The sequence below is a fragment of the Lissotriton vulgaris genome, chromosome 12 (genome assembly GCF_964263255.1).
Source record: "Lissotriton vulgaris chromosome 12, aLisVul1.2, whole genome shotgun sequence".
NCBI classification, from domain to species: Eukaryota; Metazoa; Chordata; class Amphibia; order Caudata; family Salamandridae; genus Lissotriton; species Lissotriton vulgaris.
The window spans coordinates 163,578,018-163,593,840 of NC_141700.1; the positions used below are offsets into that span (position 1 = coordinate 163,578,018).

Genomic DNA, 15,823 nt, shown 5'->3' on the forward strand with positions numbered 1-15,823 from the left:
ACTGGCATCCATTGCCTCAATGAATGAATGAAATGATTTGTGAACCACATTATCAAAAAAAGGTCTGGGGACAGAAGGAACTCCCATAAGCAATCCATGTACTTCCTACCGGAGTAGAAAATGCCTTTCTTTACGAAACAATATGCATAATTTAAAAATAAAATTACACGTGGGGTACCAACAACATGTCAATAGAATTGACAAAAGTGGAAAGAATCATACACACATAAATTAGGGATATTGGGCACAGCCAGGCTCTGTGCCCAGTACAAGCAGGTCTCATTGGGTACTGTTGGAAGAATGGCTCTGCACAGGGGCACAATCATGCCCGGTGTCCTGATGACTTGTTATGTTTTTCTGTGCAAGAGACTTGTCATGGATCCCCTGACAGGTCCTCTAAATCATTTTTATTGTTGCTCATCACCAGAGTTGGTGATATGGCTACACCCAAAATGGTGCTGCTTTCATCATGGTTAACTAGCATCCCTATTACCATACCATGACATGACATAACAATTGGTCACAGCTGATGTATAGAACTTCTGATATTGAATCTAGTAAGGGCCTGCATACTGACTCCACTTGTGTAAATCTGATCAGCCTGGCATGTCTGGACACCCAGTTCTCCTGAGGGTAAGATGTGTCTGTGAGTAGTACTTGGGTGCATGAGAGGTGGTGTCCCCCAAGACTGTCGATTACTCCATAAAGTTTAGTAATAGTCACAGATGCTTTCACCCAATCCCTGCATGCCTACCTCCATTAGGTTTGAATGATTAAAAAAACACAGCCCAGAAATTCAGTGACATTATAATTTGATATGGTAATAAGATCTTAGCTTATGTTAAAAAGAAAAAGACCACAGATTCACTGAAGAAAAAACAAAGGTTAAAGTAGCATTATAGTTAGATGTTCAATTGGTTTAAAAACGAATGTTTAAAAACAAATCCATTACATTTACAACTATTAACTTGCATCCTTGCCATGCACTGCTGATGATGCAACATCATTGATAACACCATAGTCCGATACTAAATAAATGTACTGATTGTTCACTCAAGACTCTACTAGGTGACATAATCCAAAAGTGGTGTCACTTGTATTTCTAGAAATAACTACTGGTCTTTCCTGTGACCTTCATAAAGCCATATATGTGGTGTTATTTCCACAAGAATATAGATACATGAAGATTGTTCTTCTCCACTCACAGCAGGAACTAGAATTCATTGAATGTCGAATTATTTGATCCATTTACTTGGCCCGAGTAGCTGGTATAATATAATAGTGTTCCTTTAAACTTCTAGAAATTGTGCAGTTTTGGGGCCTTTGAGAGCTCTTCTTGTCAGTTTCTGACCTCTTTTTTTGTGTTTAGTACCCATTAGCTGATGAGCAGTTGACTCTGTTATGTGGATGAAAGCATGGAAATGAGATGCTTAAAGTTATTGCCATGTAAATTCAGTAATTCATGTATTTACTTTGGCAATACTTGTCTTGTTAATAACAAAACCGCCTCTCCCTAACATCCCTGCAGAATACCCCTGCAACAAGCATTACAGTGGGGGTGTAAACATGGCATTAATTCAGCACATTTAAGTTATTACACAATTGGTTTTTTAAAGAAGTGATTACTATCCCATCCACAAATCATAATCTTGAGATTCTTGCTGATGGTGTGCAACTAAAATAACATCCACAGATGTGCAACACTGACATGTCAATGTGGAATGTCATTATAAAGATAGTTGTTCTGAGCATGACAAGGATTGGAGTTCATGTTCAAATGCTGGAATCTTGCCCTGATAAAATTTAAATTCTATTAATAACCTAAGAGTTTCTTTGAATAAATGTCCATACTACTAGAAATAATGATCCCATTCCTCCCATTATCACCTATTAACTCCTGGACGCTTCCATTTAAATACATTTTTCACACTCCCCAGGACGTCTAGGGCTACACTAAAGAAAGATAAACATATATATATATATATATATATATATATATATATATATATATATATATATATATATATATATATATGTGTATATATATATATATATACATACATATATATACATATATATATATATATATATTCGCTCCTTTTCCTTCTTTCTTTTCAAAGAAAACAGCACTCGCGGGAGGAGGGTTCCAAAGCTTTATTTTCTGACCCTCAGAGCACCAGACGCGTTTCGGCTACGGCCTTTGTCAGTGGTATATACATAGCTTTCTAAAATCTCATTTGAATCTCATTGAATATGCATCCAAGAGAAAGGAGTAGGAATGTGCTGTATTGTTGCTCACTGGGCCTGGACAAAAAGCTAGTTCCAGAAGGTTAGGCTGTGAGCAGACAAGATCAATACCTGAACAATAAATAATGCAAAGACTGCAACACCTTATACAAAGGTGGGCCTTTCTTCCCATCTCTTTCATCCTGTGTTTTATTTGGCTGGCAAAATGTGCCTGCTGTCCCACATCAACACCGCCTAACTGGCCAGAAGGCAGTCTGTACTCCATTACATAACAGGAAGTAACTGCTCCCGTATCACTGGCTGCCATGGAACTGTGGCTCCCTGAAAAGAAAATGCGCTTTGGCAGGATTAGTTTTCTCCCTAAGGTTTGAGGTTGACTTTGAAACTGAGTGGCTAGTTGAGTTCAGGTCAACTAATAATGTCCTGTACACACATTAAAACTTTCTGGGTTATTCAGTGCTCACGTTTTATGCCAAGGTGCTTTGTACTCCCTTGTAGACGATTGTGAGGAACCAGAAGTCAATTTCTGGACTATCTCTCTTGAGGACTAAGGGCTGAACCCAAAGAATGAGCAAAATATTTTTCTACTGCTGCATCTGAAGGAGAATTAGAGATGTGGGTACAACCTTCCTTATTCATCCTTAGTCCCCTGTTATGGAACATTGTAGTAAGGAGGTCTGAGATCAAGCCTGCTGAGACTGGGAGCTTGAAGTGACTGCCCAGCCTGTTCAACGATATCCCTCATGAGTAGTCCAGATATTCCTGTGCTTCACATTGTTCAAGCAATGCCAATATACATGTGAGGCTTGTGTGCATGCACCCTGCATTGCCATGAACGTATCTTCAAGTGATGGTGGTGTGGTTGACTGTTTGCACCCTGCATTGTTATGCATCCTTTTTTAAAGTGACACCAGTATCCATGTGAGGTTGGTGTGCCCTTTCCCTGCATTGTTTCTTCAGGCGAGCCCGACATCGCTGTATGACCCCTATGTGCCTTGAAATTCTTCATACCCATTCTTCAAGGGACATTGATGTCCTTGTTAGGATAGTGTCTTCAAACAGTGTTGTTGGCTGTGTGAGCCACAATCAACGACAACATTTTCACTGTGAACCTTCCCACATGAAGGGGCCACCAGCTTGCCAGGGCCCATGTATCTCAACAGAGTGCACTCAACCCCCCCTGAACTGTTATCACTTTTCTTCTCTCACAGCCTGCAGCTACGGCCCCATTGGGTAGTACTGATCACAACACAGTCACTGCATACTGCACAGTGAAGGAGCATATTACAAACACTAAATTAAGTATCAAACTGCATCCACAGCTGTTAGCTTACAACTCAAACTGCTTATTAAATTACCTACAGCTCCTATAAGGCACTGACAAAATATAGCGTAATTCAGTACCTACTCAAGTATGGTTTCTGCTTCATAAAAACTTCTTAGAGTTACTGAACACATTACTCTAATAGTAATAAAGTCTCATCTCTTGTTCTAGCTTGGACATTGTCTTTATGTGACTGATATGTATGATAGTTGAACAAGTGGTGCTCAGCTCTACCCTTCCAGAGTAAGAATTGAGTGTTCAACTTCACTACTCCCTGAAAGTGAAATCCTAATAAGGAGATATTTGACTCTCACTGTTCCTTTGTAGGACATTATGCATGGCACAATGTTTGCCTAACTGCTGTTGAGTCAAACGGGGGCCTTTTGTTGTCTCCTTTTTTAGGCCTCATCTAGGTATCGCTTGCGCTGTCTCTTCGAGACGTGTTGTATTCAGAATATGGGCTTTAAGCTCAACCCATGTTTTTAATTGACTACTTTAAATGTATTTTGGAAATGCTTTTTTTCTTTTTACTCTTGTAACCTCCCATTGGGACTGACACTGTTACATGTGACAATACTCTAGTTTCATTTCCAGTTTCTCAGCACTCTTTTGTTAATGATTTCTTCAACGTAGCTGGTGTTCCAGGAACAATTGCTACACACCCCCGACACGTTGTTCTTGTAATTAAAATGATGGTTTCATTTGTTTCTGTTCTTCAGCATGCGCTGCATTACAATATATATATTTTTTTTATTTGCAGTGCGTCATATAGCGCTTTCACTTATAATAGCCTCTATGCGCCTTTCTTTTATGCTGTGCGGCCCACCGTATTTAACTTGTAAGTGTTTATATTTTGCAGCTCCAATGCTGCGATTTCATTTTTCTCAATGGCGGCCAAGCGCCTTTCTTTCTGATCAGCTTGCCGTATTGAGTTTGCAAAACATTGTACTTAATTAGGCATTCCAGTATCAGACCACAGGAGGTAGCCCATAAACCACAGGGAGACTGGGGCAGTAATCCATATCAAAAAACAGTGTCTCAAACATAGGTATCATTTAAAGAGCAAATATACGCAGCATCATCAATTGCAACGGATTAACTCAAATTGGTAATTGCGCCATTCTGGCGCTTCACTTTAACAATGGCGGCTGCACGAGCTTTCTTTTTTCTGCGCGGCTCGCCTTATTCAATGTGAAAAACATTATATGTTTATGTTTGGCAGCACGCCATGCTGCGCTTTCACTTTAACAATGGCGGCGGCGCTAAACAAATGATAACGTATGCTCAACTATAATCTTTCTCTTTATAACTGCATTAAGGGTGCAGTACCTTATGTGGAATTTAGAGGTCCCTTTGCAATTATACAGGGACACCAATTAACAGCCTGTGGTACTGCACCCTTTCCTTGCTTCATAGATTTTCTTTTATTACTTATGCTACTGCTGGGATATTTAAAAGAAAAAATTAAAAAAATAAAAACAGTTATCATTTGCAACGCTAAAAGCTAAAACTTTTACTAATGCGAGACCTATTGCATTGCACATGCTTGTTTACAAATGTGACTTAGTGTAACCTGTTGCCATATTTATGGCATATTGATCAACAGAAAATACGAACCCCTGACTGCTGTTATGATCACCATCTTTTTGAAGCTAAAAAGGCATACAATTTGTTAACATGAAAAAGACTATATTGACTTTTCTATGTAGTGAAAAAATCTTGAAACTTAAGGAAGTAATGCACATGCAGTGAGAAGGTGATGACTCGTTTTACTTGCTCTATATTTCAGTCATCTCCGTAGATTTCAGTTGGATCTCTGTCCCTAATATATTGCTCAGACTACCAAAGTCTTTTCACCTCCATTGCCTACAATTGGGATAGCCTTCAAATAAATGATTACTTTAGGTTTGGAGACCCTTGTATTATGTTGACACAGGAGACTCACAGATGTATTGCACCTTGCAATCAAAATTACCCAGATACGCAAAGTCTCCAATGCTGTATTGCTTTAAAAAAACTAAATTCATAGGTAAGTCCTTTGGTTTTAAAAAAAAAAGCAACATGACTGACTTCAAATATTTTGCTAAAGTAATTTATACAAAAACAGAGCAATGTCAAGAAGGTGTGAGCAACCTCCTAATAGTAGTGCATTTGTTGGGTAGTCTAGCGATGGGGCATCCAAATATGCGACTTTATTTTTGTTATAAATGCACGGACGCATTTGACAAAATATACTACAATTCTTTTGTCTCCGAATTCAATAACCTTTCTCAATCGTTTGGCAGAAATATATTAGTAATAATGCTAACATCTTATGAAATACCTTGGGTTTGGTTGCCCATAATTGTGATGCCTATTGCTTCCCAGGCCAATAGATAGTTAATTGAGTATTGCATTTTTCAAGCCACATTCGGACCCATGTCCTTATAACTTCTTACATTTTGTTCCTCAAAACGGTGCCCTCCTTCCGACAGTTGTACCCGCCATTCACCTCTCTCCAGTCTCATGACGAAGGCCAGAATGATATTTCCAAATTTTATCTGTAGTCCTTTGATTGATTAGTTTTTCTAAGGCCTTAATTTCGATGAATAATAAAAACAAAATACCAAAACAAACATTGACTTCGCAAAGAAGCATCGAATCAGCACAGTGGATTTCTTCGACCACTATCTGTGAAAGCATCTTTGCAGCTAGAGAGAGTCAGTGACAGAACTGCTGAGGAAGGGATGAACTCTTGTCTGGCAGGTTTACTACAGCAGACTCAACTCTGCAGAACAATACACAACACCAACAGAAGCATTGGCAAAGCCAACAGGTTTCCGCTTTAAATAGTCGAGATATTCGCTAATGTCATTCACATATGAATGTATACAGATACATGGCCGTCGAACTTGGATTGAGTTTTTTACTATTAATGAAAATCCTTTTCAAGGAGACCACCGATTAATACATGAGTAAGAACATAAATGTGATGACGCACACAGCAGTCCTGTATAATTTACTCTTCTATCATATCAGGCGGCCAAGTTCAAATGGTAAATTAAAAGTAGAAACACTATGGGGTATATTTACAACAAAAGTAGCAGAGCGCTGGTTAGCTCCAAAATAGTTAACGATATGCCCTGTCACTTTAGAAACGCATGGATACACCGTACTTACAATAATACGGTGCTGCCTTGCTTTTCTCCCTGCGCTGGCGCTAAATTCAGCTGCCTAGCACTAACGCAGGCACCCTTGCACCATAGTGCAAGGGTGCTTGCATTGAGGAATGATTGTTGATGTGCAGGAAGGTTTCCCCTCCTGCACATAAACAATCCAGAATGGCGATTTGCAACTCCTATGTGTGCTGCATTGTGCAGCACACTTAAAGTTGCAAAAGTCATTCTTTTTATGATTGTTTATGTGCAGGAAGGGATTGCAGCACACATAGAAATAGCCAAAACTAGGAGAAATTGAACATTTCTTTTCATTTTGCATTGTTAAGACCAGGTTTTCCCTGTACTTAATGTTGGCGCTGCCCCATACTTGCGTCACCCTTGTAAATATGAGACAGCGTCAAAATCAATAGGTGTTGCGGCAGAAGCCCCACCGCAAAACCCATTGCCACCCCTTTCATGCAAAGTATAAAGAGAAAGGGTGCGTTATTTACAAGGCGGCATTAAGCCACTTTAAGTAGCTTAATGTTCCCTTGTAAATAAGGCGAAGTCCCTATCGCCACAAGAACGTCTTTAAAAGTGGCGTTCCTGTGCTGATAGGGGCTTGTAAATATGCCCTTGTGTGCACCGGTGTAGGACAGAGGATGAGCAGGCGAGCAGTTCTTCGTGACTGCTTGCCTCTCAACAAATAAGTTGTTTGAAACAGGGAATGGGATGCAAACCATTGGAGAGCGTGGAGGTCACCGGAACAAACAGAGTAAGGAAATACATGCTGGAGTGCTGCATGTAAAAGAGTCCCCCCCCCCCAATCAGAAGAGGAAGGATACCACTCAGTCAGTAAGAACATTGTGAGACCAATATGCTCCAGAGTGTCACAAACAAAAGAACAGTGAGGAAAATGATCTAATCAATAGCAGATTCCTAAAATACACAACAAAGCTATCCTGTCATGAGCTGACCCAAAACCCATTCAAAGTATATGTTATGAAAACAAGGAGAATCCCAATCGATAGCTAAAGCGGCCCGTGGCTGAGACCTAGAGAGGAGCCCTGGGAAACGAACAGACCTATGTCCAAGAAACAACCATGAAAGGAGGCTGTAGGTATGTGGACAGGCTGTACGTGTGGGAGCGGTTCCCCTGTTCAAAATCAAAACTGTAAAAAACAAACATATGGAAAACTGTCAACATTGGTAAAACAACATTATTTATCATTTTAATGCAAATAATTCCATCCTGAAATTAACTTAAAAATCTAAGAACATAGGTAATTGGATGATGAAATCAAATAAAATGAAAGGGTCGAAATTCACACAAGTGACTTATTCAAACTGGAAGATCTTAGTATGGTAAAGGCGACCTCTGGTATAATGTTTTTGGTATGTTATTTCAGCAGTCAAATGAACCATGCTGGTGGTGCTTCTGCAGTTCCCAGTAGGAACACCTTGGTATGGATTTTTTCCTGTAGAATACTCACCTCTCATTAACATATAAAAAAGTCTCAGTAACATTTAATCTTGCTACGTGGAATTAATTGGGGCGAATATTCTAAGATAGAAACAGGATGGTTTAACATCATAAAACAGAGTTTTAGAGTGCCCACCACAGTTTGCCATTCAAATTTTCTTGTGATTATCTTAGTTCATTTATGTTCAAAATGCTGGAACACTCAACTTGGTTAGCAAGCTTATGATTAGCTTTGATTGGTAAATTCAGGTATGGAATATACCAAAGTTGAATGTTGGGTCCCTACGATAGGACCTGAAGGGATTCAAGAAGCAAAGCCGGGGAGTCTTGGAAGGGGTCTGTTGAAACTTTCATTGATTACTATTAGAGCTAACTCTGACAATGTATATTTTGCTTGTACGCAGGACCCAACACCTATGAAGATGCAGCTGCCTACATCCAAGCACAGTTTGAAAGCAAGAATCGTTCCCCCAACAAGGAGATCTACTGTCATATGACTTGCGCCACAGATACAAATAACATCCAGGTGGTGTTTGACGCCGTCACCGACATCATTATTGCCAACAATCTCAGAGGCTGTGGCTTATACTGACCATTGTGTATAGCAACTTATTTGGTAATGATTATGACAAAAATGCAAGTTGGTAAATAAAAATGGCGTAATGAAATTTATATATATATAAATATATATATAAATGAAACAAAAAATACAACAATCTTTTTAGTTTGTCCCAAAGAGATATGAACAGAACAGATTCCTTGATGGAGGTCTGCCCCGTCTGGAATCAAACCACAGAACTCAGATTCTGTAACTTCCAGCCCCCATGTTAAGAGCCCAGGTATCCTTCAGTTTTGAAGAACATGCTTTCATAAAAGAAATAGTCGTACAGTTATTTTTTTAACCCTTTGGGTCTTTACTTTCTGTTGATATATATATCTATATACATATATATATTTCTAGTGGCCGGGCAAATACAGGGTGGCCAGCATTGGCGGTTAATAGTGTGCTCGTCGGCCTCAAGCAGGGGAGGGTAGTGGAGCAGGGGACATCAGCGCTGATCTGTTCTGTTCAACCTCTTCCGGGTAAAAGTTTTAGGAACTTTTTTTAAAAGGACGCACAGGACAGCACCGTTTAGCTCTTCACTTGTGGAATGTAACTTCCTCCAAGTTCAAGCACAGGAATGGGGGTGCTGAAGCTTTCGCAAAGGTCTGTGAGAAACAGGGGGGTCCTTCCCATTTCCAACTCCAAAAAATAAGACACGAATAAAAAAATATAAAAAGAAGCCGTTGGTAGCCCTTTTCCTTTGCTGAAATGTAATCATATCAGTGCCAACCTCACTTTTGGTGGGCTGTGAAAAAAAGAGAGAGAAAGCTAGCAGAGAAATCCCAATTGTGAAACTGTTTACGTCTTACTGTGAGGAGCCATTTTGAATTTCTTTGTGGTCAATCTTATTGTTATTCTGCATCCCAGACCCTTCTTTCTCTCTGCAGACTGGCTTCATGGACGCTCCTGTTGACGTTCTATCGGTAGCATGACCTTCTGGCCTTTGTAAGACACAGCCTTCCTTAAACAAAAGTCAATGTATAACCTTCTGAAAATGGAATGGTGGCTGTATGTTCTGTAGAATGCTGTAGATCTGGTTTTAGCGGAGTCTTTACATATAGAAATCTAAAAAGGAAAGAACATTTTTCCATGTGCTTTGTAGCTTACAAAAAAACGAATAAACGTTTTTTTCCCTTTTTTAAAATGTTTTGCAATGGGTACAAAAGGCATTCTACTGTTCTTAGTTCCTCATTTTAATATGAATTAATTGTACCTAATTTGGGGGTAAGGGAATTTCTTAATTTTTTTATTTATTTATTTTTACTTTATTGTTATTAAAATTTTCATTTTTTTGTTTGAACTGAAAGCGCCCTGTCTAGAAAAGGTCTTTACCAGCCTGGAGTTATAAGACCATGCTGATTACCACCGCCGTGTCTGGCAGGTCAAAGTGTACAGAACCAATCTCTCTAACACTTCTCTTAGTTAAACGTGTATTCCAAAACTGTCTCGCATTCACTCTCCAGGTTTGTATAGAAAAAGCACATCTCTCACTGGCCAGTAGCTGCCGAATGATATTTCCCTGTTAGACTTTTTTGCTCTGATGAATACTGTGTATTACATACCAGGATAAGCTTCATTTTTCTTTCTTTCTCTTTTTTTCCAGTGAATGCTTTTGTGCTGCTTTTTATTTTTCTTCCTCTACTCCCTCCTCTTAGTGAATGGTGTTTTTCTCTCATGTGGGATGTTTGTGCTGCAAAAAAACAAAAAAAATTAAAAAAACAAAAAAATTCAATCGAATGTAGTGTTTACATTAAAAGCCACAATTTTCATGACCAATCCTTTGTCATTTCTATTTTGATTAGAACTCAAGCTTCTTCACGGTTTCACTTCAAAAAAGTTGAAGAAGACCTGTCACACCTGTGAAAAAAATTAAAATAAAATCAAGTGATTCAATAAAATAAGAGGAAAACCTAAAGAGCTGCGTCTTTCTAAGCCTTTGTATTGCTGACTAATGAGGTTGCTGGGATCTATAACACTGCCAGTCTATTTCTCTTGAATATTGAAATATTCATGTGTAGCTCAATAAAGAGAACGTTTGTCTGTACTTCTTGGTCTCTCCCAATCTGGTTTTCAAGCTACAGTCGTTTCATTATTTTTATTAAAGGAAGCAAAATGCAACTACATGTTTGAAAGCATCAGTCATGTTGTACCGGATTCCAAAATGCCTAGTTTGTCCCTACCTTAATGGAAAACAATATTGAATTTCCTAATTCTCATGATTATCCTGTAGTAATCTTTGTACCATTTTAAGTGAAGTTAGGGACTTTTGCCCATGACATTCACCTTACTCGATGTACAAGATGCGAAAATAAAATACAGCGTCCTATTTTGAAATATCAGTTGCTCTGCCCATGAATCCAATGTGATTGTTTTTTCGTACACTCCCAGAAAAGACTACATTTCGTGTTTTCCGAAATTTTCTGCTCCTACCATAGATCTTATATTACTACTGTAAGCCAAGGTGGAGTTACAGCTCATGACATGTCCCTTGCCTGATGTGTAAGATTCCGTGTATTGCAGCATTTTTAATGGTGGGTGAAGAAACCCCTCTAAAGATGCAGTAGTTGGCAGAGTGGACATTCAAGAATGTTGAATGATTGTTAAAATTAAAAGGTACTGTTTCTTTTTCTTTCAATTGGAAACACACTGGTATATTGTAAGCATCATCACAAGGTGAGCCAACCTAACTACACTGAGAAGTAATACACATTTTAGCGTCTGGAAATGGCAACTTAATTTATAAATTAATAATTTATGAGGCTACTATGAGTGTAAATGTCCTTTAAAAAATAAATATTAATTGCTTCGAAGTGGTCAGTTTCTCTGAACTTCAAATTTCAGCAGATCACTCCATTTGGTCTAGCAGCAACCTATTTGTATTAATTTCATTTATCTGAAATGACTTCTGCCTTGGCTCCCGAGTTTTTTACTCTTACAAAGTTAATGCATATTCCAGAATCCTAGCTCGAGGCATAAAACCATTGAATGGAAACAACCTTGATTATATAGCTGAGTAAGTATGAAAGTGGGATAATTCTAATATTTTCCCTATACATCAAAAGGTAAGTTAGAGTGTGAATGTCACTTGGTTGGTCTAGGCCAAGTCTGAAGCTTCTTACATTTTGCAGTCTGCATCGGTACAAGGTACAAAGACCTCTGTTGGACTCTTAAATGGATGGCTTTGTACATAACACTGAGTGTGCATAACCTTATTCTGGAATGAAGAGGAAGCCAGTGGAAATCTCAGGTTTGATATGTTTACTGCTTCCAGTATCTGAAATCAATATGGTTGCTATATGGATGACATCACTATGGAGGGCTAAGCAAGAGTGAGGATGTTTGCCAGAAGGTGCTTTTCATACATTCCTTAGGGATACAAACACCTGGGCCATTATGCAAGAAGTTTTATTCTGGTCATCAAACACATTTGAGAAAGAACAGTTATCAATAACCATTTAATTAAGGTAAAACGTGTTTTTTTTTAACACAAGGGTGAAAGGAAAACTTTTTGAACACTTTTTCCCCAGTGGCCTGTCTCAGCTCAGACCTGCAAAGGTTGTAGCATATTCATTCCTAATGTTTTGATAATTCGGTGTACCCTAAGGTATTTTTTATTAGTGGGAAGCATATAGTCACAAGAGCTATACTCACATTGACAACATGCAAGAACAAACTCTCACAGGAATAAATGTTCAAACAGTACATACAAGAAGCTGAAACTTTTATGATGGGTTAAGATTAGGGAAGACTTTTAAACACTAAACTAATGAAGGAAACTGTAAATCATCTTCTTTATAAATTAATTAATGACCATATTGGACACTGTCCTTTGGAGATTTGGTTGGCAGATTGTGGAAATATCGACTAGAAGACCTAATTGAAAAACATTGTTTCATATCCAATTAAAAGCCCTGAGGAAGCGAGACTTCAAAACCGCAAAACACATTTTGGCTGTTGTATTCACAACAGCAGAATTGATGCTAAAAGATGTCAAACAAAACACTGAATTGTATTGCCATTTTAAACACTTTTGTAAAGATAGGGATGTACATTTGTTAGTATGTCACTAATAGAATTGAAATAAGGAATCTTTTTTTAACTGTGTTCTTGTTTGTTGTCAGTGGCAGTATACAACTTGTGTGTACCCTTCCTACTAATAAAAATGCCCTACAATAAATTGAATCATAGATTAACATGTAGGTTTAAGCATAAATGATTGAACAGGAATCTTTTCTGCTATAGTTTCATGACAAAGTAAAGAGCAACTCTGCCTTTTGAGGACTCAGTTTAAGAAGTAGCTGGTCATGTGTTCATGGGCTATATATGTTGTACCAAGAGCTAATTGATCCTGAGATAGCCCTGCAGTCCATATCTTGTTCACAAGTAGCTCTAGGTAGAACTTGAATAACATGGGAGATTAGATAGACTCTTGGACGAACACCACAGATCAGTGTATGAAATTAGACATGGCCTCCTAGAACTACGCCAATTGGCCATGTTCATTCAGGGAGGAGGGTAAGCAGGACAAACAAGTCCCAAAAGACCTTGCAGACTTGGGTGATGAGAAGGAAGGCATTGTGATGTCTGCCTGTAACGGAGCTCCAACGTGTCTGGCAGCAATATCCTGAGACATCCTGTGATCATGAAGCCCTGTCAGTGGACCATCCAGACTCCCGTAAAGAAATTGAATATGGACTTCGGCATGAAACTGGGGCATGTACTGCTCAGCTGGCATAATTTCAGGCCTTTTAATTTATTTCCTACCAACTCAACACATGCAAGGACACATGAAAATTACCAAGTGGCCAGATGAAATGTAAAATGTCACTAAAGAGAGACCAAAGTGCCTGGCTATAAAATGAATGTAGACTGAGTCAATGGTATCCGATAAGGGGGCCTTGATAGGCTGATTTGTCAGGGCCAAAACTTTTTTATTTATTTATTTTTTTTACTTTTTAAAACCTTTATTTTTGGTATTTGGAAACATTACATATGAGTACAATTCTTCCAGCACGAGAATGATGCACAGCGAGTGATTCAGCAAACATTGTCTTGCAGTCATCAGGGATGCAAACCTTACAGATATACATTGGCTATTCAGAGGCACGCCTTTAGGAATAATGTAAACCGAGCGATCGACAGCTTCCAACAGTAGCATGCTCAGCATGGACAAGCTGGGGTACATTGCAACATTTGTATGCTACCCACTCGCATTGACATGCACTTGGTCCCCCATCAGTAAATCGTTTTCCAACAGTGGTACAGTCAACAGGAAACATTTTACTCGTTCGCCCCCTCCTGCCCAACCATTTCCCGGGTTGCTCCTTCCACCTGAGCTGTCCCCAGTTGCATCATGTAGGTTTGTAAGGGGCCCCATATGTCCTTAGGTCTGGAGGCGATGGGTTGAGTTTCTGCATATATCCCACCTTGTTCCTGGCAGTATAGCATGTCCTGCACCCATTCCTTGAACTTCGGGGCCCTCCCCCTCCCCCATCGACATGCAAGTCGCCGCTTAGCCAGTAGCAAAGAAACATCTAAAAATTTCCTGCTGTTATAGGTATACGCAGTATACCCCAATAACAAAATCAAAGGATCCTTATCAAAGCTAGTGTCTAGCATGTGTTCCAGGGCTTCATGTACCTGCTCCCAATATTGCCATACTTTAGGGCATTCCCATGCCAGGTGCAATAACCCAGCTCCAGGTTGGCTACACCGTTCACAGCAGTCCGTATCAGCCAGCTTAAACCTGTATTTCCTTGCAGGGGTGTAATATATTCTGTGCAGGAACTTATAGTGAATTACTTTAAATCTACAACTGGATGTTATGCTCCCTGTGACTCCACAGCAATATTCCCATTGCTCATCGGTTACATCTCTCCCTAAATCTGCGCCCCAGTGCTCCCGAGCCGTCCCCATCACCCCTTGTGCATGTGCCCAAAGACTACTGTAGATGCATGATACCAAATGCGCGCCATCAGTGTTGCATAGAATAACATTTAAGGGGGCAACACAGTCAGGCTCCCATGGATAGTCAGGAAGCAGCGTTTTCATGCCCTCCTGCAATCGTATGTAGTAGAAGATCTCCAGGGGGTTGGGGGTAGCATCACCCAAAAAAAGTTCCCTGGTCTGGAACACGCCATTTAAGAACATGTCCCCCCATGTAGTTATATTAAGACGCGGCACATATTCTGAAACCCGGTTTCTTGTAGCAACACTAACCGGGGATGATAGGTAAGGGGCATGCGCGGTGCATATAGCAACAAAACCTGCAATAGACGCAGTATTCTCTGCCAGGCATCGATCGTGCAAGACACCATGGTCGGTGGTGTTTCCAGTGCACTAGCTGGGCCATGAATAATGCTGTTGAGGGGTAGAGGTTGAGCAATCCAATCTTCCACAGCAATCTGGGGCATATACGGTGTAGGTTTAACCCAGTGATATACATAGTAGGCTTGCGCACTTAGATAATACGCTTCAAAGTCTGGAATGTCAAATCCCCCCTTGTTGTAAGGTTGTGTCATAACAGCCCATCTGAGCCTCGATTGGCGCCCACCCCACACCAGCCTAATCAATTCTGTCTTCAAAGTCTTGAAAAAAAGCCTCCCGGATAGTACCGGATGTTAAGAAAGAAATATAAGAAGCGGGCAGTATAACCATTTTAATAGGAGTGACTCTGCCAGCCAGTGACAAAGGTAGACTTTTCCATTGCGTGACAGTGTCAGTTAATTTCGTTATAGCCGTACCATAATTCATCCGTAACGTCTCTTCCCTATCCCTGGAAACCTGAATCCCCAGGTTTCGCAGGTCGAGTGGCACCATTCCAGGGGAAAATCTAAGGGGAACTCGGGTACCGCGGGAGTTAATGGAAAAAATTGTGATTTCCCTCAATTAATGGCAATCCCCGACAGTCTACCAAAGACCACAAATTCACATAATAGGGCATTCAACTTATTGTGAGGATCCGTGACATACAGCGTCACATCATCGGCGTAAAGCGATACGGAGATTTGGCGTTGAAGGCACCGAAA

At 39.8% G+C, this 15,823-nt stretch overlaps 1 protein-coding gene across 1 annotated transcript in view; it reads left to right on the plus strand.

The window, feature by feature from the left end:
- Positions 1-10,569, plus strand: part of GNAO1 (G protein subunit alpha o1) — a 687,967-nt gene extending 677,398 nt beyond the window's left edge. The window contains exon 8 of the mRNA XM_086947686.1: positions 8,596-10,569. Coding sequence (XP_086803812.1) covers positions 8,596-8,783 — 188 coding nt within the window. The 3' untranslated portion in view covers positions 8,784-10,569. The remainder of the gene's footprint in view (positions 1-8,595) is intronic.
- The last annotated feature ends 5,254 nt before the right edge of the window (positions 10,570-15,823 follow it).